Source organism: Amia ocellicauda, chromosome 10 (genome assembly GCF_036373705.1).
Source record: "Amia ocellicauda isolate fAmiCal2 chromosome 10, fAmiCal2.hap1, whole genome shotgun sequence".
Lineage (NCBI taxonomy): Eukaryota > Metazoa > Chordata > Actinopteri > Amiiformes > Amiidae > Amia > Amia ocellicauda.
Genome location: NC_089859.1, coordinates 14629355 through 14655951, shown reverse-complemented (window position 1 = coordinate 14655951; position 26597 = coordinate 14629355). Strand labels below are relative to the sequence as shown.

At 41.2% G+C, this 26597-nt stretch overlaps 2 protein-coding genes across 2 annotated transcripts in view; both read left to right on the top strand.

Moving 5' to 3' along the window:
• The first annotated feature begins 619 nt into the window (after window positions 1–619).
• On the top strand, window positions 620–20250 carry LOC136759965 (arf-GAP with Rho-GAP domain, ANK repeat and PH domain-containing protein 1). Its single transcript, XM_066715144.1, has 25 exons — window positions 620–718; window positions 2571–2705; window positions 3081–3151; window positions 4140–4719; window positions 5211–5339; window positions 5876–6010; window positions 6493–6553; window positions 6663–6783; window positions 7088–7245; window positions 9218–9324; window positions 9540–9739; window positions 9828–9913; window positions 10101–10283; window positions 10414–10588; window positions 10724–10804; window positions 10914–11037; window positions 11148–11247; window positions 12337–12529; window positions 14634–14679; window positions 15649–15815; window positions 16206–16415; window positions 16990–17095; window positions 17393–17540; window positions 18049–18121; window positions 19015–20250. The coding sequence occupies exons 2-24, from the start codon at window positions 2593–2595 to the stop codon at window positions 18109–18111; spliced, it is 3357 nt and encodes a 1118-aa protein (XP_066571241.1). The 5' UTR covers window positions 620–718; window positions 2571–2592; the 3' UTR covers window positions 18112–18121; window positions 19015–20250.
• Window positions 20251–22311: 2061 nt separating this feature from the next.
• Window positions 22312–26597, top strand: part of gdpd2 (glycerophosphodiester phosphodiesterase domain containing 2) — a 30198-nt gene continuing 25912 nt past the window's right edge. Inside the window, exon 1 of the mRNA XM_066715142.1 lies at window positions 22312–22753. The gene's annotated coding sequence lies outside the window, so the exon portion shown is untranslated. The remainder of the gene's footprint in view (window positions 22754–26597) is intronic.

Genomic DNA, 26597 nt, shown 5'->3' with positions numbered 1-26597 from the left:
ATTTCTCAATGCTCCTTCGTCGTTATCAATACAAAATGTAAAGGTAATCAGAGTTCGGGAATTGCGCATTCCAGTACAAGCATATACAATAGTGTGTTACTGCCACCCGTTTTAACATTTAATCGTCAAATTAATGATATCAAAAATAATTGATATAACCAATTCAATTGTTGTTATCAGCAATTATAGTGTCCATATCAACAATTCTATTTTTTATATCAAAAATTATATTTCTGATCTAAAAAATGTGTATTCCTAATTGTTGATATCACTAATTCGTCGATTATATGTTAAAACGGCTTGCTATAAAGTGTTCCAGTTAAAAATACACAGCACACACTATGTAGTAGGAAACTTGTTTTTGGCATATTCAACAGTTCAATTTGGGTACATTTACTGAAAATGTGTCAGACTCAAAAGTCCTAACAATAATATGCACACTATGTTTGTTTTTACGTCTTCAATTTATGACTCAAACCTGAGATTAGTTGGCAAATTATTAAGGGTTATTGAAGGCAGATTTATGTCTCACTCCAGGGAGGTAAAAACACACCAGCCCTGCCCTATCGCAAAGCCATCCGACCTGTATTACAGGTGAGGTCAGGTGACACACCGACAACACTGCTTTAAGTCTGAACTCAAGTCTTCCCCAGTTAATCACACTAGAAGAGGTTTACTACACTTAAGTCCAAGGCCATGAGAGGCGCTCCATGACACGGTAAGAATGAAATCTTCGCCATTTCCTTTCAAAATACACAAGTGAACTCTTAATAATATCATTTCTACTACTAATAAACACACAAAAGCATACACCAGTAGGTAAAATGTGTTCTTCCAATTAAGTGTGAGCTTAAAACAACGTTATTGTAATGTGCATTTCTGAAGTTGTGTATTTTTACAGCTGAGAGGGAAGCTCGGTGTGCATGTGCTTTATATAAACAGGCAATATATTTACTGAGTGTATCTACGAAAGTCCAATGTGTAAATAATCAACACACCTTAATCTAAATGTGCGAATGCCACCTCTCTTTATTTAGGGCTACGTGTTTTAAAATAACTAATCAAGAGATAATGTAGACATTTCTCTCTCACTTTTGAGTGACAAGTGTTACAGAGGTGACTCTGATGCAGTGTTTGGGCTGTAAGCACAACATTTGGGATAAATACACAGGGATAGTTAGCTGAGTTTGGAGGATTGTGTGGAATGAGATTAATGTTTCTTAAGAAGCACTCAAACAGGATATGTATATTACTGACATGGTATTGCACAATACTTCAGACTTTTAAAAGGCTTATCAGAAATCCAGATTGTACAATAACACTTATGTTAATACTGTGCTGTATGCATATAAAGATGTAGATGTTTGTGAGTGTTTTGGAAGGCTTTTTTTTAAAGGTGTAAGAAAATAAAATGCAATGGGAAAGCTATTGTGTACAGTACATAAATACATTTTAATTTTATTTTCCGAATCAATTTTCAAAAAGCCACACTTTTCTAAATGGCTTTAGACTAAGTTCCATATATACATACAGATGGGTGACAAATAAAAGGAAAAACCTGAATAAATTAGTGGAGGAACATAACGAATGCAGATCCTCCGAAGAGGTGTCCCGCGTGATACAATTAAGCAATTAACATCCTATCATGCTCTGTGGCATGTATAAAAATGCTGAGCAGGCCCAGTTGACCTCGATTTTGGATCAGGATGGCAAGAGGAAAGGATTGAAGTGACTGAAAGAGGGGTCACAAAGACGCTCAACTGGACAGTGTTCTCGACAAGTCAGCGAGTGCATGTGTGGCGACACCAAGAGAACGGTACAGGCCTGACTGCTGGACCCCTACAGTGAGGGGGTCTGAAGGCTCTGTTATACTGTGGGGGGCATTTTCCTGGCATAGTTTGTGTCCACTTGTCCCCTTAGAGGGAAGGGTCACTGCAAATCATTACAAAGTTATTCTGAGTGATCACCTTTATCCTGTGGTGAAACATTTCTATCCTGATGGGAGTGGTCTCTTCCAGGATGACAATGCCCATCCACAGGGCACGAGGGCTCACTGAATGGTTTGATGAGTATGAAAATGATGTGAATCATATGCTATGGCCTTCACAGTCACCAGATCTCAACCCAATTGAACACCTATGTGAGATTTTGGACTGACGTGTTAGGCAGCGCTCTCCACCACCATCATCAAAACCCCAAATGAGGGAATATATTTTGGATGAATGGTGTTCATCCCTCCAGTAGAGTCCAGAGACTCATAGAATCTGTGCCAAGAGCATTGAATCTGTTCTGGTGGCTCGTGGTCACCCAACACCTTACTGAGACACTGCATGTTGTTTTTTCCTTTTTGTCACCCATCTGTACGTACATACATACACACACAACCTACACAATATAAATGTAAGTGTGAATTTTGTAGAAGCTGGAGCTGTAGGAGTCTTTTGTGTTTTGTTCACAGGGAAATGGGCTTAGGCTAACAGTGCCTCCCAACTCCCATCTCTCTCGAACTCAACTGAAAATGATCTATGTCATCAGCTCTGTTTGACTCTCTCTTCCTATTGTTTTTTTAGTTAAAGCTCTCACATTTCCAAGATGTCAGAACCCAATGAAAGTGAGATTATTCCCCCTATACCCAAGCCTCGTGCCCGGTACACTGCCTCAGTGGGGTTTAATACATCGCCTGTCCCTACTCCTGCTCCCAGAAGGTAAACTGAACATCGACACAAACAGTGAACAGTCCCTTTCATTTGGTGATGGAGAAAATGTATACATTTACTGTATTCCATCAAAGATAACAAATATACACAAGTGTCTGTATTATGATTTTGTTACTGTATTTTTTGGGGGTGGGTTTGTATTAATACAAATATGAAGATTCAAAGGAAGTGTTTGCTGTATAGACAACTTCTCTGACTTTGAAATACTGTAAATAGGGATGAAAAAAGAACCTGTTGTGGACAACTTTTTTAAAATCTATAGTTTCTTGACCTTATGTTAAGTCACCCAGCTACAGTGAAGCATAATTAGGAAGCCTCTTGATGTTGTTCTTAGACCATTCCAATCTAATCACTTTGTCTCAGGTACAGGAGATCAAAAAGTACTTCTGATGCACTAGAGGAACCAGAGGAAAACAATTTCACTGTCGATGCAGGTGAGAAGAAGATTTTCTTGTCTGGGTCTGTTTTAGATACCTTGATGCTTGCTGGTTAACTTTACACCTGTCTAATGTGGGAATGTGCACCATTTACCATTAAGTGTGTACACTGAGAGGTTGTATGAGGGTTAAAACTTTTTTCCAGTGGAGATTTTCTATTCAATACTATATTTAAGCAGAATTTACTTAGAATTATGTCTCAAAAAGGAATCGGACCAATGAAAGCCAGAACTATTTATCATGAAATGTGTAAGCGTATTTGGAAAATCAGTATACCTTTGAAAGTGGATAGTTTTAAGCAAATTAACACCTTTTTAGCAGTACTACGAGATGTGACAAACTGGTGTTTTGGGCTACAGATTGAAATTATCTTTCATTTTTATCTTTTGAAAATAATGCTGTGTATTATGTATGTAAGACATTAGATGGATAGCAAGTCTACAAATCTATCCAAACAAATTTCTTCTGGCAGTCTAGATTTTTAATGTAATGCTTCCAAGGGACAAAAAACAAATGTATAGCCTCATTCACACTGAAATGCTGGAAAATTGCAGGCAATGTTTGGCTGCTTTTTTCCTGTCTAGTCGGGGACTGTTTGTTTCTCTGCCAAGCATGAGACAAATTCTGGATCTGGTTGGACTAGACAAACAATAATTTTCCCATCAGCAGTGGTGGCAGTTTGTTTCCACCTCAATCTAGGAATTCTATGGAAAAATAATTGCTCTGCATTTAGGATTGTACTTTAACATAATACAGGCAATTCCTAAATTTGTAATGCATATGGTGAGAATGAAATCCATTAAATTAATGGAAAATTCCACTAGCAAGCACCATGTTGAACTAACTGTTATTGCTTTGTCATTCATTACAATAGGATAAAGCATACATGACTTATTTTAAGATTACCCTGGGGATTGCCAGTGTAACCAACAGGTTCCTGGTTGCATAATATTTTCCTTTTTTTTTTTACTTCCTGTGTGATTAGCCCAAACTACCTCTTGGAATTTGGATTTTCTGGGAAAGACGGACAAACAAAAACACCAACAAATTCTGAATGGATACTGTAATTCTGAGCCGATCAGCAGCCCGGTCATACTAGAATCTCCACCGGACCCCAGAACTGACCTTTCTCCAGGAGCTCAAGACCAACACGATGTAGATGTCCCTCCAGGAGTTCCACAAAAGGTTCTCTGTCCTGATCTGTCAGCGTCAGGTCCAATGGAGGCCGAAATCAAATGCACTGCTGATTCCAGCTCTGACACATCAAGCGAAGAGGAACCTCTCCTTATGACAGCTTCCTCAGATTCTGAAGACAAGCTGGAACAAGACGTGGATGACGGAACAGAAACTGCACCAAGTACGGATGAATCAAGGCGATCAGAGCCCCTCCCACACTGGGGCAACTCTCCAAGTGCTCCCTGCGTGGACAGCCTTGCTGCAATGTCTGAAGACCAACAGAGACCCCCCGGTGGTGAAACTCTCTCTGAAACTCCAAAGACAAACACAGGAGTCAACATGGCACATGCTGAGCAACGCCAGAATATGAAAAGTGAGACTTCAGTGAGGTGAGTGTTATGTGAATGGGTTATGCTAAATATTGGTGAAAATCAGTCAGAGCAGGATGATGAAAAAGAGTTGTGGTCTGGCCAAACATCAGGAAATGCCAATTTTCAGATTTTCCTGTCACTCTGAATATCCCTGAAGTAATGCTGAGAAAAATGGTAAATACAGGAAGTTGTGTGAAAAAATTCTATGTGTAACTAACATTTTCATAATAAATTAACAAAAAAATAACCATTTTAAAAGGTTAGAAGGACAGGCCAGGATAATATCTGCACTGTAATGATGGCTATACAGTTATGTTGTGTTTAATCATTGAAATGTTACCCCATACTCCCTGTACGGTTTCTGTGTACTATTTATTGTTAAGGAAGTGCCTTTTTTTTCATTATTAGTGTCTGTCTTGAATTTTGGGAAGTGTGATGCACAATATGGACTCCTAGTTAGCAACTGGTCTTCTTCAACCCCTCCTCGTCCTCTCCCTGCTGTCTTTCAGTTCTGTTCTGCCGTCGCAGAGATCTGAAAGGGAGGGATCTGGAGCTCAGGAGTGTGTCTCTAGCAAGGGGCAGAGCAGGACAGAGCAGTCAGCCCTAGAGTCCAGACCAAAGAAACTAAAGGCACCACGGTAAGACGTCCAGCTCTGCAGCTGTGTGTGCTGTACTATTCCAGAGTTCATAACGAGTCAGTGATAAAACACAGCGGCCCATATTCAACCATTTAGCATTTATGATGTTTAAGTTTGTCATGCCTTTCTTAAAATATGTAAAATAGCCCCCCAATGGTACAAATGAAGAAGTAGCATTTCAGTTGCTTTTGTTAACTTAAAACAGCCCTCTGAAAGTTCTCATGTGATACATGCTCATATGTTTGTGTTTTTGTTTCTTCTACATTTTGAGAAACAGGCCTTAACTCTCAGGGTTCAAACTGTAGGACTGAGTTTGGTGCAGAATGTCATTTTGATTTAATCTGAAACATCTGAATCTGAATCTGAATTTAAAATTCCAAACACGAAGTTTTGAAGCATAAAAAGGATAGACAGCTTATACATTTATATCTCTAGTTTATTTTTTGTTACGTAACAAAAACTTTTGCATGCTGTCTGCTGCGTGTTCAGTGGGGAGTGGGGCTTCGGTGAGCGTCTGTCTATTTTTCTCCGACCAGTGTCGCCACCATCCGCGTGAGCAGGAAAAAACAGGCCCTGGTGGAGTGGCAGACGAAAGGGGCATCGAGCAACACGGGGGTCCGAGACAGCGCAGTGTCCCGCTCCAACTGGCTGGACGTGTGGAAGGGCAAGAGGTACTGTACTGTCCCGCCCTGGCGTGGTGTTGAGATTGGCACTGTTCGTGAAGTAAAAGACTTTATCTAATGACTTAATGAATTTCAAAGACCTGTCCTGTCCTGTTAGAAAGACAAAATACAGTTATTAAAAAAAAAAACAACTGTTATTCTAATGAATTTGTTAACATCTTGATGCAATTCAGAAGTAAAAGAAAGAAAGAAAAGACAAAAAGAATATATATATATATATATATATATATATATATATATATATATATATATATAAAAAGACTAAATCAATTATTTTTATATATATTTGTTTGAGTTCTGCATTGCATCCAAATAGAGGTCCTTTAAGCAGCCTATCGACATTAATAGTTAATAATACTATAAACTGTAATTGTGAACTGTTTCTGAACTGTAATTGTGATACTGCAGTTAATCGTTTTCAGAAATGTTTCCCACTGTTTGATACAGCATGTACTTTCTTTTCATTACAGGCACTATGTGCTGTGGGTGACTCTGGATGGAAAGCTTTTATCTTTGTGGAAGAAACGCACTGTAAGCATTACGCCTGAGGTTTCCCTGTCATGTAACTGTTCCTGGGTTATGTAACAGAAATTGATTAAATACAACATTGGCTATGTTTTTGCTTTTTTTGTTCTGCCAGGACAAGTTCACTGAGATTGTAATCCACGTGTCAAACATTACGAATGTCCAGACACTAGAGGGATCCAGATTCACAGTTTCCTCCCAAAAGAAGCACTTTGAGTTCTTGGCAAATAATGATGGTATCTTATTATCAATTATTATAGAGCAGTTAAAAGAAAAAAAATTGAGCAAAATACAAAATAACAGTAAGAGTTTCAATTTAATTGCAAAAAAAAAATCATCACATTCAAGGAGCCATGTAAATGCAAAAATAAATATTGAATTTTATTTATTTATATATTTTAATACAGAACAATACTGTTTTACTAACACTATTTGACATTTATTAAAATCAAAATTAAAGCATACTAGTTTTAACAGATCACATGCTATAGAAACATGTGCAGACCCTGTTTTACCTGCATCATTTCCTCCCCCCCCCAGTTGTGCGGGATGGTTGGGTGAGCTCCCTGCATGCCTCCCTGGGGCAGGACCCCCCAGAGCCCCCAAAGCAGCAGGGCCCCCTCACCATGAAGGACCCCCGGACCAAGGTGTATGCAGCCATCTGTGGACATGACCTGTGGATTTTCCGCAACAAAGAGGTGGGAGGTGGGGTGAATGTCTGGGTTCCCTTCAGGAAAGGTCTGACCTGGACTATCCCTGTGTAGCGTAAGGTACACTTATAAATTTCAATTAAAGAAGTGAATTTATAGTATCACCTTATCACGAATCCTGGAATCTTGTAGAACTCAATTTCTGTAATAATTGGACGCAGACACCAATTCCAAAGATATAAATTGTCAAATTTATTCAAAACAAAGACTAAATGTAGCACTACACTAATTATACAAAAGGGAAAAACTCTAGATCAACAAATCAAAGACAAATCACTTCCGTGACCAAATCAAAGACCATGGGATCGCATATGATAACACAAATCGTTAAACAAAAAAGGTTATAAACACATTGACTACAATACCGGTTAGTAAGACGAAGGTGAGTCTCTCGTTAGTATTATTAGTCAGACATTAAATAACTATGCAGGTTAGTATTTATGTCAGGTAACTTCTCGTTATATATATATCAGTCTCATTTAGGTTTAGGTGCCGAGAAAGATCCTATCATTACTTGTTAACACAATTTCCCTTAACTGATTATTATTCAATGATTAAGGATAGGCAGGGCCACCAATAATCTAATGTCTATTAACTTGTGTCAATTTCAGACTAAACAGTTAAACAGGAATGAGAAGATATTTCTCGGCGTTGACAGATTTTATTTCTAAAATTATCAACAAAACAGTTTAATGCAACACACATTTATATTTAAGAAAACTAAATGATATTACACATTCTAGAGTTATGAATCACAGATTAACATTTCTAATTGATTTCTCAAATGTCATGAATCATGAACTCCAAACTGTTAAACTTATCTGAACTTCGTCGCAGAGAGGCCTCTCTGTCTTCGGGCTCAGATAACAGCGCACGGCACGAGGTCCGTGTGGTTTGGAACAAAGGCCGTCCGGTTCGGCTTTGTCCAAGAACTTCCACTCAGTCGATGCACCTGGAAGTTGGGGTTTCGCGAATGTAGAGTCTTTTTCAAACAGATTTTCCACTGGTTTGAAGGCTCCAAGGTTGTGCACAAAATCTTCTTGGCAAGCAGGGTCTCTCACCGTACTTATTTGAAGACAAAGTTTTGAGGAAAGCAGGGCCCTGTTTGTTCCAAGGGTCAAGTTTCTTAAGACTCAAATAGCTATTTAAATGACTGACACTTTCGTATACAGTCGACTTAGTCAATTGTCCAGCTGTAAAACTCCACTGATCAGGTGGGCACAGGCGGGCGGCGCAGTCTGTAAAGTTCTTTATTTAATAAAGTCCTTTAAAAGAATTCTTCGTACGGCTCAATCTCCTTCTCCCAGTTTAACTCTTCTGTTGCCGGCAAAGACTTGGTTGGTTTCTGGTTCCGGTTCGGGCAACAGAGCTACAGGTTGAGCTGTGGCAGCGAGTTTCTGGTTCAGGTGAGAGAGAGAGAGAGAAAGAGAAAGACTGTCCGCTGTTCCTTATAGTCTGTCAGATCAATAGGTGGTCCCTGAGTTCTTGAGATTGGATTTCGGTTTCAGCCCCCAGTGTCCTATTGGAGGGGGGCTTGATTTATGACTGATGTCAATCCATGCCATCTTTTGGAAATGCTGGTTGGCCTGGGTTCGTAGCTCTATGTCGGGATTTCGGCTCTCATCCACTTCAAAGAGTTTTTATCACCTACAGGCCCCTTTCTCCAGACATCTCATAGCAGAATTCCAAACTATTTGGCCTCTTCTCGGTGCCATCCTCCCCAAAACTGTCACTGATGCAAACCAGTTCCAAGCTGATGAGCTAAGGAAATCTGATAACTTTGTGGGGGGAGAGGTCTTCTTTAGATCAGTGCTTCAGCTCAGTGCCCAAATGCTCTTATCCAAATACACCCAACATAACGCTACATCTGGCAGTTTGGGATTATAATACAGGCTAGGCTTTTAGGTTTCGATAGTGATTTGCACAGTGTTTTTGTAATGTGGCCCTCTGTGTCTGGCAGGACTTTGGTTATGGAGTGGGCATTACCTTCATCTCCATGAATGTGGCACAGGTGAAGCAGACTGGCCGGCATGGCTTCTCTCTCATCACCCCCTACAAGACATTCAGGTGAGCCCGGGAAGCTTCCACCTGCACCCTGTGCAAAAATATGCTGATAACAAACTCTACTGATGCTCTCTCTATTCACTAACTTGCACGTCGTATTATGGATTTGTATAGCATTATTTTCAGAGACTGCACTAAGGATGCTTGTGTGAGGTGTGCAGTGTGATGGAGGTGTGTAATAGATTGGATTCTAAAGTGACTTATCCCTCCGTGGCCAGTTTCTCAGCCGACTCCTCCCGGGATCTCACGGTGTGGCTGGCCTGTCTGACGCAGGTGATCCGCAATGCCCTGTCCTGCAGTGAGATCGCCCAGCGTGTGTGGGCCAGCCCCTGGAATAATGTGTGTGCTGAATGTGGCCTTGCCAAGCCTGAATGGGCTTCTGTCAACCTGCTGGTTGTCATCTGTGATGCCTGCGCTGGTAAGTGAAAATGAAGCTCTGTGCAGGTCACGACAGTGAAGCTCAGGGGCTCACCTGATGCACTGCTCCTCACTTGCTCTCTCCGTAGGTCAGCACCGCTCCATGGGGACCAATGTGTCCAAGGTGCGCAGTCTGAAGATGGATAGGAAAGTGTGGACGGAGCCTCTCATTCAGGTGAGCTAGCAGGATCTCTGAGACACGGTTGACCGCATTTGGGCCTTACGTGATAAGCCACAGATTAAATGTCATAGGCCTATAACATGAAGTGGCCTTTTGGATAGCAAGGTCCTTATGAAAATGTAACTTATTGGCCTAGGAGGGATAGTGGTGAGTTGACTGTTTTGTTGGTTTGTGTCCTCAGCTTTTTGTCCTGTACGGGAATAAAGCTTCCAATGAGGTGTGGGGCTGCAACGTGCCTGCGGCTGAGCAGATCTTAGGGGATGCCTCCCCAAATGAGCGTCGCATTTACATTATGGCCAAATACATCAAGGGGCGCTACCGCCGGGCACACCCACTTGCCTCCAGCCAGAAGCTACTCAACCAGGTAGGGTGGCTGCAGAACTCTGAGGAGTCAGCAGGGGGCAGAAGGGTTCTGATTAGGCTTCAAAATAAGTTTGTCGAAGATCATAGTTTTGAAACTACCGTCTCTCCCTCCCTCTGTGTCTTTGTCTCAGCGTCTGTGTGAAGTGGTCACTGGCCCTGACATCTCGGAGACAATGTCCTTGCTGTGCTCAGGGGCGCAAGTCACGTGCGTCCCGGCGGACCCCACCTGTCCTTCGCCCATCTCCCTGGCAGAGCGGGCGGGGCAGGCCATGCAGACCGAGCTGCTCCGACACAACGAGTTCACAGGTTTCGATTCTGTCTGGGACTCCAGCACACTTGCATTTCGGTCATGAGCTGAGCTCACAATATAGGAGTTTGAAGGCAGCTGTTGTAGAGAATGCATTTTGAGGTTTGAGTTGAGGTTCTTCTTGTGTCTCACAGAGGCCCCAGCCTTCGATCCCAAACTGAACGAGAAAGAACAGCCACCCAGTGCTGAGCCCACTGACCACCCTGCCTCTAAAGGTAATAGAACTGCCATGTCTGGAAATGTGTTCATTTGGAATGTAGTATACAAAGTTCCACCTTCACCCCTTGAGTCTGAGAGTGTCTTTGTGTTGTGTGTGAGCATCAGGAGAGGAAGAGCTCCATGGTAAACTGGAGGAGGACCGCTTCCTGTTCTCAGAGCAGAATGACTCTGCAGCCTATGATGTCCTGGACCTGAGAGAGGTCATCTCCATCTTTGACTGCTCTTCTGGGTAAGCTCCACTGTGCAGAGCACTCTGATCGCTATAGTAAAACCTAAATATTTAGAATCATGTTGCATTTGACTGTTTCCTTGGCTGAATGCTGCTCTCGCCCTCTGCAGACCCATCCATGAATTTGAGATGCTGACTCTGACAGACAGACTGCAGTGCACAGCTGATACCCACCAGAATCTCATGTCACACATGCTGCATATTATAAAGGTATGACCGCTGTGCAGACATAACACAGTTAAGTGAGGAGGGGGGGGTGCAGGCTCAAGGAGTGAATAGTGGGATAGAAATTCAGAGAGCAGATGGTTTTCAAGAGGAAAGGGAGAATGAAGACAGGATGGTAATTTTGAAGAGTGACAGGGTCAAGGGAGGGTTTTTTGAGTGGAATCACCAGTGTGAGGAGTTGAGAAGGTAGGAAATGATGGGGAGTGCATCAGTGGAAGGTGGAACAAGGGGTGGGGCAAAGAGGCTATTGCGAAGGTTATTGGCAGAGGATTCAAGGAGTAAGACTTCTTAGCAGAAGTGAGTAACGACTGTAGAGGTTGAGTGTTGGGGTTGAGAGTAACCAGTAGTTTAGACTTCTTCCAGTTAATTCCGGCAGAACGCAGAGTGGATCTGGCTAAGTGGAGGACAGAGGTGATTAATGGCTAGGGGGGGAGGGATTGGAAGGATGAGATGGGAGAGGATAGAGAGAATTAAGGAAGGAGTGAGGAAGGAGGAATAGGTGGCATAGTCCACCGATAAATGGGAAAAGTAGTCCATAGGTGGAAAGAAGGTGGAGGGGGAGAGGGAGCGGAAATTCTGTCAGAATGTAACAGTGGGAGTGTGTGGAATGGAGAGAGATTGGAAGGAAAGGGAGAACAAGATGAACTGGTAGTCTGAGATATCCAGAGGGGTCACAGAAATAGCAGAAGGGGCAACAGCCTCTGGAGAAGATGAGGTCCAGCTGGAGGCCTGCCTTGTGCATAGGAGGTGATGGAGACGGGGAGAAATTGAAATTGAGAGAAGGAAGGGAATAATTCCAGCAGAGGTGGAGTAGTTGGAGAGGTGGATGTTGAAGTCTCTCAAGAAAATGGTAGAGGAGGAAAGTGAGGGGAAGAGAGGAGAACATCCTGTTCATCCAGAAAGGTTGGGGACCAGAGGGCTGGTAGAAAACCAGTAAGAAAAGTTGACAGGGAGAGGTGAGTTCCACTGCATGAAACTCAAAAGCTGTTATATTTTTGAATGCTTTCAGTGTCTGTGATTAACTACTTTAGTATTTGAATATTTTGTCTTTATCTGTTCCTAACCCCCACATAGGTGCTGCTGCCATGTGCTTTGCCAGACCTGGAGCTGGAGGGTGTACAGGCACTGTCACGAGTGTCCCTCAGGGAGGGGGGCAAGCTGGAGCACAAGGACGTTTGGGCAATGCTCAGACGTGACAAACTTCTGCTGTACCCCACCAAGGGGGGCCAGGGAGACAGGGTGTTGCTGACAACATCAATGACTTGCAGTAAGGAAAATTCTGCAACAGTTCTGCATAGCCAATAATCTCCTTCTGGGGACCTTTAGACAGCCACCTGAGAATTCATCATTGTTTTTAGTTGTTTTAAATGGTTTAATATTTCACCTGCAAAACAATATACACTCACCTTAAGGATTATTAGGAACACCTGTTCAATTTCTCATTAATGCAATTATCTAACCAACCAATCACATGGCAGTTGCTTCAATGCATTTAGGGGTGTGGTCCTGGTCAACACAATCTCCTGAACTCCAAACTGAATGGGAAAGAAAGGTGATTTAAGCAATTTTGAGCGTGGCATGGTTGTTGGTGCCAGACGGGCCGGTCTGAGTATTTCACAATCTGTTCAGTTACTGGGATTTTCACGCACAACCATTTCTAGGGTTTACAAAGAATGGTGTGAAAAGGGAAAAACATCCAGTATGCAGCAGTCCTGTGGGCGAAAATGCCTTGTTGATGCTAGAGGTCAGAGGAGAATGGGCCGACTGATTCAAGCTGATAGAAGAGCAACTTTGACTGAAATAAGCACTCGTTACAACCGAGGTATGCAGCAAAGCATTTGTGAAGCCACAACACGTACAACCTTGAGGCGAATGGGCTACAACAGCAGAAGACCCCACCGGGTACCACTCATCTCCACTACAAATAGGAAAAAGAGGCTACAATTTGCACAAGCTCACCAAAATTGGACAGTTGAAGACTGGAAAAATGTTGCCTGGTCTGATGAGTCTCGATTTCTGTTGAGACATTCAGATGGTAGAGTCAGAATTTGGCGTAAACAGAATGAGAACATGGATCCATCACGCCTTGTTACCACTGTGCAGGCTGGTGGTGGTGGTGTAATGGTGTGGGGGATGTTTTCTTGGCACACTTTAGGCCCCTTAGTGCCAATTGGGCATCGTTTAAATGCCACGGCCTACCTGAGCATTGTTTCTGACCATGTCCATCCCTTTATGACCACCATGTACCCATCCTCTGATGGCTACTTCCAGCAGGATAATGCACCATGTCACAAAGGTCGAATCATTTCAAATTGGTTTCTTGAACATGACAATGAGTTCACTGTACTAAACAGGCCCCCACAGTCACCAGATCTCAACCCAATAGAGCATCTTTGGGATGTGGTGGAACGGGAGCTTCGTGCCCTGGATGTGCATCCCACAAATCTCCATCAACTGCAAGAGGCTATCCTATCAATATGGGCCAACATTTCTAAAGAATGCTTTCAGCACCTTGTTGAATCAATGCCACGTAGAATTAAGGCAGTTCTGAAGGCGAAAGGGGGTCAAACACAGTATTAGTATGGTGTTCCTAATAATCCTTTAGGTGAGTGTACATTCACATTGCTGTTTTTGGTGAGAAACTGAGATAATAATTATATTAAAATTAGTGATAGGTAAATCATTGATAGAAGAGTGGGGTTGAGATCCAAGAGCTGTATAGCCTTAAAATTATCCCAGTTAATAACATAAGAAGAACATAAGAACATAAGAAAGTTTTCAATGAGAGGAGACCATTCAACCCATCATGCTCGTTTGGTGTTCAATAATAACAAAGTTATCCAAGGATCACTTCCGGTATTTTTTTTAATGTTCCCAAAGTGATGGCTTCAACCACATTTCTGGGGAGTTTGTTCCAGATTGTAACAAGAAGTTATCTTTATTAAATGACAGTTCACTGGGCTGTGCTTGCCAAATGTATGTTATTCTCTGAGCTGTCTTGTTTAAAATGGATACTTAAATATTATGATTAAAAACCATTTCCCCATATTTCTAAGTCAGTATCCTTCACATTCTTTATTTGTTGAAATGGGATGCATATTTCCCAATAAAATGTTAATAATGTTAATAATGAGTTAATAATGGCTGCATGGAGCAAATCTATGAATAATGTGAAATCTGATTCACAATTTATAAGCTGGTCTATGTTTATCCACAATGTCTGACTAAGTTTCTTCTTGATGTATTAAGACTTGATTATTTATGTTATACTACTAGTGCTTACCAGCAAAGTTCTCAGCCTGCTGTAGGCTATATGCAATTGCTGAATTTTGTTTCTCTCTAACTGGCCGACTTTCTATTGTTTCCCACAGACTTGGGGTCTTCTGAAAACACCATTGAAGTAGTTACAGCAGACAGGTCAGCAGGAGGGACGAGAGGAGACACCAGCAGTGTTTATATTTCAGTTTAATTTACCTGTTTATTTAATAATACTGTATATGTAATTCCTGTTTGAAGGGCCTTTATCTTTTTAGTGATACATTTATAGGCCTGTTCTCCAAAAGCCTTAATGAACTGGACAAGGTTTCTAAGGGGAGTATTATGTTTAAATCTTCTTTCTTATTGTGGCATTGCTAAAATGGAGGTTTAAGAAGTATGTTGTTATAACCCAGCAAAGAAGCTGTGCTTGGATTCAAATCCAAGCACAGCTTATTTGCTGGGTTATAACAACATACTGTTTAAACCTCCATCTTAGCAAATCACTTTAGGCACCCAATTAATTTGTTTTGGAGCGCTGAGCCATCTTGCATGAATTCAGCCTATTCACTTTTTCCGTTTCAAATGTATTTTTCTTGGGTCAGTCAGTTGAGCTTTGAAAATAGTGTGTGAAAATGGAGTCTCAATCTCTTTCTGTAGGAAGTGCTGACAACATTTTCCTCAATTTTTTTCCCCACTCTGTTTGATGTGATGGTTTGTAATACCATGGAGCCTTTCAAGTGTATGTTATCATTTATATGATGTAAAGCATATGTGAGTACAGCAGACTGATATAACTGTTAAAATTGCACTGGCTGAATGATTAGAGTTAAGAAGGTCCAAAGGTTACTTCCTAATACAGCCTTGAATGTTGTTATAAGTGTCACTTTCACTCCAGTTTGCCTTGTATAATATAAGCAATGATTCAGGGAGTATTTGTGTCTAATAACCAGGAAACTCCTATGACAAACTTAAGTAAATTGATTTCTAAATTCTACAAAATGCATATTATGCAGAACAGCGCACAGCTGTCATACAGATATCCAATAGAATTGAGGTGTTCAGGGTTTAATGTGTGTACTGAAGGTTTGGCATACAACTCAGTACCTCAGCTCTGCCTTCTGCCTGCAGGTTTCTGTCATTGCAGTTTGAGCAGGAACGGTCCTGCCAGTGCTGGAACGTGCTGCTGAAGATGGCAGTGTGCTCTGCGGAGAAGAAACAGGTCGTGTACCCCAGTGCTTGTGACGGGAATGTGCCCACAGCCATCGAGAGGTGCATCTCTCACATCACACAGCACGGTGAGCGCACAGCCAACCCAAGTTCCTCCACAGTAAAGACGCAAAGATAGGCCCTCTGAAGCAAAATGTAACAAAACAATATTCTGCTGAAAAACCCATTTCTCAGATTTCATATCCCGCTGAGGAAGGACACGTACAAATCTAAAACTCCGCTTCAATAGCAACCATCTGAACTGGTTCAGTGAGCACTCAACTGATCGGGGATAGGAGTGTGCGTGTTTGTAATGTATATCTCTTTCTTTTGACAGTTAGGTGTCATGCATTTGATTTATTTGCATTTGCTGCATCTCCTTGGCACCTTCATCCTCTTAAGGTTTACAACTATGCTTACTGTGGCCTTTTAATATAAATGTGTTTACCTCTCAGTCTCTCTCTCTCTCTCTCTGGCAGGTCTAACTGTGGATGGTATTTACCGGCGCTGTGGCATGGTCCCCAAGGTCGCACGGCTGGTGGAGGAGCTCAGCAAGGACCCCCACAAGGTGCAATTTGAGCCAGGGGAGATAGGGATCTTGGAAACAGCAGGAGCCCTCAAAAGGTGTCTCCGCCAGCAGTCTGCCCTCATCCCCGAGTCTCACATCCCATCCTGGGTCCAGGCAGCAGGTACTGATTTGCTCCACACTGTTCCCTACTCCACTCTCCACACCCAACCCTCATTACCTCCTCACCACCCTTAATCCCCATGTCTAGCCAGGTCTGGTCGAGGTAGGGCTGGAGTGGAGGAGACGAGAAATTATCCCTTCCAGTTCTTGTGTGCTTTACATCTGGGGTAGGAGCGGTATGACATACACCACCTCTACTAGCTCATAACCAAAAAGACCAAAGTAGAACCAAAAACTGATAAACTGTCTGCATCATGGTCAGAGGTCCCCTGCTTCTACCCACTGATTTAAAGGAACCATCATTTGAGGACAGCTTTCCACTGGTTTCACAAGAAGAATCAACCTTATCTGGACTGCAGTTTGCACCACTCCTCACTCTTAGCCTTAGGGGATTCACCCTTTATGACTGATGACACCTCCAGTGACCTTTCCTTCTAAACGCATCCTGCCATTCCAATCTCACTGTTTCCATCTGCTACAAACTGTAGGTGTACAAGTTGTCAATGATCACGTTAAATACCAGCCCGCAAGTGGAAGTATCTTCTCTCTAACCTGCCTCCTCTCTCTCTATGCAGCTAACCCTGTGGAGACAGTGAGAATGACAGCCTATCGGAGGGCTCTGGACCAGCTGCCAGCTGACCAGAGAGCCCTCCTCAGGGCCCTTTTCGGACACCTTTACCAGTAAGACACCCACACAGCATTAGGGGGTTAAATAAATAGTTATATGCTTAAACTGCCTGTGTGCCTTGATCTTTTTCAAACACTTAAGCTGCAGTATTTATTTATCTCGTAGTGCTTCTTTTTACACTTTAGTCTAGTACAGTGTGTAAAACACTAATTTTCATCAAATTTGCAGCGCTTCAATTTGGTCCTGATGTACTCAAAGGCCTTGATGGGTCTGGCTTTGTGTGAGTGTGTGACTGCATCATATGGTTCTCTGTGTCCTGTACCATTTTGTGTGTCTGTGTATTATTCCAGAGTCCAGTTGTACAGTCATGTGAACCGGATGACAGCGCAAAACCTGGCTCTGGTGTTTGTGCCCACTCTGTTCCAGGACCTCGCCATGAGCACAGACATGGTGCGTCTAACCCGCGAACTCATCATCCACTACACACTGATCTTCCAGGTAAGAAATGTTGTTAACACTTTATTTTAACTTGTTTGGGCTCATTATGCACAATTACAATAGCAACTTGTTATAGTGTTACTCCTGGATTTTTCTTCTTCTTCACATCAATGAATCAATGAATCAATCTTTATTTGGTATAGCGCCCTACGTAGAGTTGTTACAGTGCACTTTAGACATTGAAATCAACACAAGCTTATGTCAGTGATACAAACAGTAAAGTAAGCCATTAGGCACGGAGGAGAGAAAAATAAAAACTCCTGCAGGATGACAGACTGTTATAAGAAGTAATAAATCTCTGGGGCTCCATGACTTGCCTCTACTTCAGGCCATGTAAGAGGAGCAGAGAAGATCAGAAAGTCCATGCCACTGAAGGTAAATCTTCAGCCTGGACTTAAAGGCTGAGACAGAAGGGACATCTCTTACATTGATAATTCCACAGCTTTGGGGCACCGTGATTTGCTACGGGCCTGCTCTACCTCCTATATTTTTCTTTCCCTCATTTTAGGGACTAACAGGTAGCCGGCATCCTGGGACTGGAGTGGTCAACCAAGTCTATACAAGACTATGAACTCACTAAGGTATTGAGGGGCTGACCCATTTAATGCTTTACAGGTCAATAACAGGACTTTAAAATCAATTTTATATTTCACTTGGAGCCAGTGTAAAGATGCTAGAATTGGAAAAATATTATTCTATATTTTAGTTTTTAGTTAAACTCATGACAACTGCATTCTGGAGTACCTGAAGATTAGAGCTGATACAGTTAGGACTCTCCACAAGTACAGTAATCAAGTTCAAATGTGACAAAAGCATTTATTAATGTATCCGTATCCCGAAAAGAAAGTCTTTATTATGCGTTCCTGCATATGCATGCATGTCAGTATTTTTTTTTATTCCATCCATATATAAATATAATGTAATGTAGATTGATATATGCCTAAAAATATAAGGGCTGGATGAAATCTACTCATGTGTGTCACATGGTAAATACCAACACTGTCATCGGTACCTTTAATGTACTGTCAATGCTCATTCCAAATTTTCTCAAATACTTTGTGTGTCCTTTCAGTAGCAATTGACTGGAGCAATGTTAAGATAGCATTTTAGCTACACCCTTTTTCTCTGTATTAGTGCTACATGTTCAGTCCTGTTCTCTTTTTCACAAACTTTATCTGAACAAAGTCAAAAATAATAAAATCAAACACGGGGACTGAGGTGTGCTTACAGCATTCACAAGTGCTGCTTGTAGTGTGCTACTATTATGCCATAGTTTTACATTTCTTTCATAAGGTGAAAGGTATCACTGAAGTTATGGATGATTTGCTTCATCATTCAAACATTATGCTCAGATCTTTTGATAGCAAATACCACAATATTGTGTGTGTGTGGGCGGGGTGGGGGGTGGTAGGGTGAGAAGATGCAATACATACACATGATCTTAGTGAACTTATTTCTTCTTTGTGTCACTTAGGGAGTTGAGTAGGTGGAAATTGATTTGGTGACTGTCTTCTGAGCCATGGACAAGCACAGAGCAATTGACTAAGCAGTGAGAGCCTGAGGGAGACTGAAGAATTGTGATCAACGGGATCATCCTTTTCCCTCTGTCCCTCTGTTACGTTTAGAAAAGTTTTTTGTGATCCTAGACTTGGGGGTAGAGGACATGATCTGCACCACGGTGGAAATGGATCTGAATTTCTTCAACATTGTTCCCTCCCGAATTTTTTTTTTTTTTTTTTTTAATTTTTTAATTTGCATTTTACAAACTTCCTTTCTTTCACCACCCTTGGACAAAAGTACTGCTGAATTGTCATGGAGCACCACCCACTGAAGCACCCATCAGCCCTGCAGTTAAGCCACACCTGCCAACAATAATAAACAAGCCCTATAAAGAAACACCACCCTCTCTGCCGCCTGGCATTTTACCTGAGGAGAAGTTCAGGTGGGCATTGGGAGTGCATTCGAGCAGAGCGACCCGTGAGTGCTCTCAATTTGTCCTGTGCTCTCGAACAGGATACTGACCTTTGTTGGTACTGAGAACCCAATTTGGCTACTGACCTGGACTGGAAAATGACCATTACTTATCACGATCACTGCGTCCAAATCACAACTACAAGATGGCTTTGTGAATTGGATATTTGTTTGATTGTTTTATTTGGAAAACCAAGTAATGGCCCGAACGCAGCCAGGGGCACAGAAATGGTGTTAGTGAGCATCCAGCTCCAGGCCAGGGTTTCTTTTTCCATTTTAAGTCTTTTAAAAGCTCATTTTCAGATCCAGCACTGCAAGATCTATATATGTTTTATTATTTTTAATTACATATACATTTAAAGCTAAAGTTGTCATAAATGTTTACATGAAAATGTTTAAGGTATAATTCTTACTTGAGCCAGTTTATGTTCACAAATGTGATCAGTTACCAACAAATATACAAAATCCTTTTTTTCAGAAACTCCAGAGATTAAGAGGGATTAACTGAACAGAACTACTTTTTCACTGTAAAGCATGTTCCACAAAGTGAATGTGGCTGTATCATAAAACTTACAGGAAATAGAGCCTGTTGCAAAACACCCTCTCTGACTATACACTATTCAGATAATAAAGAATGAGCTGGATTCATTGAAAAGTATGATGGTATATTAAAATATGCTGTGTGATTAATTTGCTGTATTACAGTTCCTGTCTTAATAAAACAGTGACTTGGTTTCAACACGCTTTAACTTTTGACTGCAGAAAAACCCAATATGTATTTTTCACGCTGTTGTTACCATGAACTATGAGCTCACATCGACAAATATATCTCGCATTCCGTTGAAAGGTTGTGTTCTATATATATATATATATATATATATATATAATAGATTTATGACATGTTGTATAACCCTAATCTGCAGTACTTTGCACTTTGATCATCTTTACAACAGGAATATCGTTAGATGAACCTATTTCAAAACTGTAAAAAGCAGCCTTAGGACAAAAGATTACATTTAGTACAAATAATAAAACTGGTTGGTATAATACAAATCATTGAGCAATGGAATTGATATATTAGTTAAAGTTTAGTTTAGTATTTCTTTTAAATTTAAGTATGATTTTTTACGGTCTGGATAATATTATTAAATATTGCACCACACCTTCTGACAAAAAGACATTGGTATATAGATAACATTGCATTGTTTCACTTTAAAGTCCAAACTGTTACTCATTATTACAATAATTATTATAAATATCCAGTATATGTAGTAAATATCAGTTGCCCTGAAAATATATATGCTTTAAAGTATCTTTCTGGAAAAGGGAGTAGTAGAAATTAAATAATGGATCATGAAAATAAAATGCATCACTTAAGTTAATTCCAAAGCTTCTGAACTGGATCTTTGCCATCTCCGACATGCTCGGATGACTGATATCTTTGAGCAGTGTGCCACTATGCACTGTGACCTCCCTTATATCTCAAATGATACTTGAGTTTCTCCTGGTTGCTGCCTGGTTGCATGATCTTATCTAACAATTCCAGCAAAGCATTAGCAACATATCTTGATATAGGACAACATCAAATAAAAAGTGTGCCTTCTACCCCCTACCACTGATTCTGCCACAATTTCAAAACCAGGAAATCCCAAAGCAGCTCATATGATCATGGTTGTGCAGTTGTTGTTCCTAAATTGCAAAGAAGCAGCTTTCTATCCTTTTCCCCAACGTGTATATCTGAACTCACTGTACATTGTACTGAAAGTTTCTTCAGCAGCTATTTCATGTAAATATAAAGGAATATTACCCTGATTAACCCTCAAGTGCTCAGCTTTTGGCCATTGACAAGTTGAGAATGTATGTGTCTCTCTTATCCTAAGGTGGTGTATCATATAAGGATGTAGGGCTTTCCCAATTAAATAACTTCAGATAACATCTAATGTGCAAACTGCCTTGACAATAGTGAAGGCAGTTATCTAATCTGGATTGGCTCTGTCTACATGGAATATTCACACCTGTTAATATTTACACAAATCATACAGCAGTTTGTATGAAGAATTGCTTATATTGACAAAACGGTAGGGTGGCGGAGTTTAGGCGGGTCAGGTGATCACTTTGAATTCCACTGACAGTCCTAACATTATTTTATATTATAAATCTATTTCTAACTCCAAACATTATGAGAACCAGGGCTGTCAGCTTCCCATGCCCATCACTGTGGATTTATGATTATACATAACTTTATTAGACCAAATTAATATATATATATATATATATATATATATATATATATATATATATATATATATATATATATAAAAAAGAAAAGTCATAAATACAAATTAACGCAAAAAGTACACAGTTTTGTGCATCTGGTTACCGGTAATATAATAATGTTGCACTCTTTTATCTAGAACATTATGTACCTAAACTACCCCCATGAGCTCTCAGCCTTCAGGATTTACATCTTACAGTAATGTTAACCCCTCACATCAGCCTGACTGTTTCCTAATTGTATCCCAACCCATCCCAACACAGTATCATATCGTATCCCACAGCCGTGGAGCTCAGCACATTACCAAATCACCATACTTGTGGTCATTCAAACAGGTCATAGCTCTAGACATTGCTATGAATACAGGAATGTGGTCACTAATAATGATTGTCCCATCAATTGCATAATACAGTAATAATGATGATGCACAGACTATGAGGATAATACATCAGATGGAACCAACCAGTCACAAATAAGCCCACGCCTCTGACAGATCAGTCAAAGCACCATTACAAGAGGAGTTTTGTTTAGTGGCAGGTGTACTTCTTTAGATTAAATGTCTTAGTATAGTGCATTTAAAAAAATGTACTTGATTACATTGAATATATGTGTAGGCTATATATGACTTTGAGGACTGCCTATAGCCGCACACGCATAACGAGACTGCGTGAAAATTTCGTGTGGGGTTTCTGTGCGGTTTGGTGAGCCGCGGCGGCGCGTCCCCCTGAGCGCCTCTGGTTTTCTGCGGCGATTTGCGCTCATTCATTCAGCCCGTCCATTAGCATGCGTGTCACACACTGTGGACATTACCAGAGTCCCTGAGAGAGACAGACAGAGCTGAAGAGAAAAAAGAAACGAAAAGAAAAAGAGAAGAGCCTGCGGGAGAGCCAGCGACAGTGTGGAGAATTTGGAATCCAGGAAAAAGAAGTTCTGAAAGTGCACCCAGGCTGCTTCGCCAGACAAATAGGTAAAAGCAACAAAACTCGTTTTTATTATTATAGATTTAAATTATATTGTACTATATGCTGCAAGGTGTTTTCCGTCTTTGAGAGCAGGTTATTCATCATACAAGCAACGTGGGGGAAAAACCATGACAAGGATAATACTATTTGCTGGAAATTACTTGCATAAACACGAGATTCTTCTTGCGTAACTTAAAAAACCAATGAATTATAAAGCAGTAAATACACACTGTTATCATTAATCATGATTATAATATTGTTTAGAAATGTCCGAAGCCTATCCTATCAAAATGTAGTTTGAGTACAGTATATTTTATTGGGGGAAAGCATTTAAGTTTCAAGGTTTTGCTGCTGTGATGTCTTTAAAGGTTTCGTTAAAAATGCACTTCTTAACATACAACCACGCATTACTGCAGTTCGTAAAAGTGTATGATTAAATTATGAGAATCAAGTTGTAAGTTAATTTAGAAGTCAAATCATGAATAATACATTGACTTCTTAATTTAAACTGTTGTTAATGCGTTTTAACATTCAGCTTTTAGAAACTCAAGACGGTGCTTGTTATGTTGACTGGTCTATAAGAAAAACACATGTCCTGAATCACAAGGTTTATAAAGACTATATTAGTATATAAACAATGACCCAGGTTAGCACTAGACTTGGACAACCCAATATTATATTTTAGCTAGAGGAGTGATTGATTAGAGCTAATCAAGGTCTGTGAAACCAGCTGTAAATATGGTTTGTGTACAGTTAGACCATGCCCTGCTATATATTTACAGTATTTCAGAATCATCTTTATATGCAATAACATGAGATAGACATTCTTGCATATTTTGTGTACCTCTGGAAAAGCATTTAACAATCTATTACCAAAATAATTACACTGAACAAAAATATAAACTTAACATATATAGTGTTGGTCCCATGTCTCATGAACTGTTTTAAAAGATCCCAGATATTTCCAATAAGCACATACATTTGTTTATATCCCTGTTAGTGAGCATTTCTCCTTTGCCAAGATAATACATCCACCTGACAGGTGTGGCATTACAACAAGCTGATTCAACAGCATGATCATTACACAGGTGCACCTTGTGCTGGGGACAATAAAAGGACACTCTAAAATGTGCAGTTTTGTCACACAACACAATGCCACAGATGTGGCAAGTTTTGAAGGAGCGTGCAATTGGCCTGCTGACTGCAGGAATGTCTACCAGAGCTGCTGCCAGAGAGTTTAGCGTTTATTTCTCTACCACAGTGGTTCTCAATCCTGCTCCTGGAGTAACACCTTCCATGCTGCTGGTTTTTGTTCCAGCTGAGCTCCCAGTTACTTAATTGGGCCCTTAATTTAAGTAATTTGATTACTGATAAAAAGTTGGTTCCTTAATAAGATATAAAGCTTTATAAGTTTTATACTTAAAACTCTACTGTTAAAAATAGTGAAAAGGCTTTGATTTGGGAAATTATTAGTTCAATTAGGGGTAAAATTAAGAAATTGAGAGCTTGGCTGGAACAAAAACCAGCAGTGTAGGTGTTCTTCCAGTACCAGGATTGAGTACCATTGCTCTACCACAAGCCAAGTCGAACATACACTGCTTAAAAAAATTAAGGGAACACGTAATCATCACAGTGTAACACCAAGTCAGTTAAACTTCAGGGATGTCAATCTGTCCAGTTAGGAAGCCTAAGCGATTGTGAATCAATCTCGCCTGTTTTGGTGTAAGTGAAAGTGACAACAGGTGCACTGGCGAGGCAACAGTAAGACAACCCCCAAAAAGGGAATGGTTTTGCAGGTGGTGGCCACAGACAATTGCTCTCTCCTTATCCTTCCTGCCTGATTCTTCTCTAGTTTTGTGTTTTGCTAGTGTCCTACTGGTAGCATGAGGCGGTACCTGTAGCCCATTCAGGTTGCACAGGTAGTCCAGCTCCTTCTGGATGGCACATCCATATGTGTCATCGCAAGAAGGTTTGCTGTGTCTCCCAGTACAGTCTCAAGAGCATGGAGGAGATACCAAGAGACGGGCCATTACACTGGGAGAGCTGGACAGGGCCATAGAAGGGCATCAACCCAGCAGCAGGACTGGTATCTGCTCCTTTGTGAGAGGAGGAACAGGAGGAGCACTGCCAGAGCCCAACAAAATGACCTCCAGTGGGCTACTGGTATGCAGGTTTCTGACCAAACTGTCTCCATGAGGGTGTGATGAGGGCCTGACGTTCTCTTGTGGGACCTGTGCTCATAGCCCAGCACCGTGCAGCTCGATTGGCATTCTCCAGAAAACACCAGAATCGGTGCCCCGTTCTCTTCACAGATGAGAGCAGGTTCACACTGAGCACATGTGACAGACATGAAAGAGTCTGGAGATGCCGTGGTGAAAGTTATGCTGCCTGTAACATCATCCAGTATGACCGATTTGGCGGTGGGTCAGTGATGGTCTGGGGAGGTATATCCTTGGAGGGTCGCACAGACCTCCATGTGCTAGCCAACGGTACCCTTGACTGCTGTTAGGTACGGGGATGAAATCCTCAGACCCATCGTCAGACCTTACGCTGGTGCAGTGGGTCCTGGGTTCCTCCTGGTGCAGGACAATGCCCGTGTGGTCAGAGTGTGTGGCAGTTCCTGGATGACGAAGGCATTGATGCCATTGACTGTCCCTCACGTTCCCCAGACCTGAATCCAATTGAGAACCTTTGGGCCGTTATGTATCAGTGCATCTGATGCCGCCAAATAGAGCCACAGACTGTCCAGGAGCTCACTGATGCCTTGATCCAGGTTTGGGAGGAGATCCCCAGAACACCCTCTGCCGTCTCATCAGGAGCATGCCCAGACGTTGTCAGGAGGCACGTGGGGCACGTGGGGGCCATACACACTACTGAGTCACATTATGAGTTGCCGTGATGAAATTCACGCAAGTTGGAACAGCCTATGATTTCAATTGTTTACTTTGATTTTCAGTGTGAGTTTGAATCCAGCACTCAATTGGTTGATAATTTTCGGTTTCCATTGACCATTGTTATGTCAATTTGTTCTCAACAAATTACACAATGTACAGTAAAGATTTTGATCTTTAATATATTTAGTTCATCGAGATCCGATGTGTGATTTAAGTGTTCCCTTAATTTTTTTGAGCAGTGTAGTTTTAGAGAATTTGGTAGTACGTCCAACTGGCATGTCCAACCCATTGAGCATGTTTGGGATGCACTAGATCAGGGGTGGCTAACCCTGGTCCTGGAGAGCCTCAGGGTCTACAGGTTTTTGTTCTATCCAGATCGTTAAGTGCTTAATTTAACCAATTGTGCGTCTTAATTAGGCAAAATGTCCTTGTGTTCAAGGTATCCATTAATTGGTAATTTAGAGAGACCTGGAAAACCTGCAGGATTGCGGCTGTCCAGGAACAGGGTTGGTCACCCCCACACTAGATCGATGTGTATGACAGTGTTTTTCCAGTTCCCGCCAATATCCAGCAACTTCGCACAGCCATTGAACATGAGTGGGACAACATTCCACAGGCCACAATCAACAGCTTAATAACTATGTGAAGGAGATATTGCGCATATCAATATTCCCACTCATGTGAAATCCAGAGTTTAGGACCTAATTAATTAATTTCAACTGACTGATTTTCTTATGTGAACTGTAACACTGCAAAGTCTTAGAAATTGTTGCATGTTGCGTTTAATTTATACTGAACAAAAATATAAAGACCCTTAGAAACCAAGCATTAACAACACACATGCATAACATTACAATAGTTGCTTGGTGGCGGAAAACTAAATATCTGCCAATAATATGATTTAAAGGCTAAATCCCACAAATCTAGTAATAATTCAGCTTGATGGAAGTCTAGC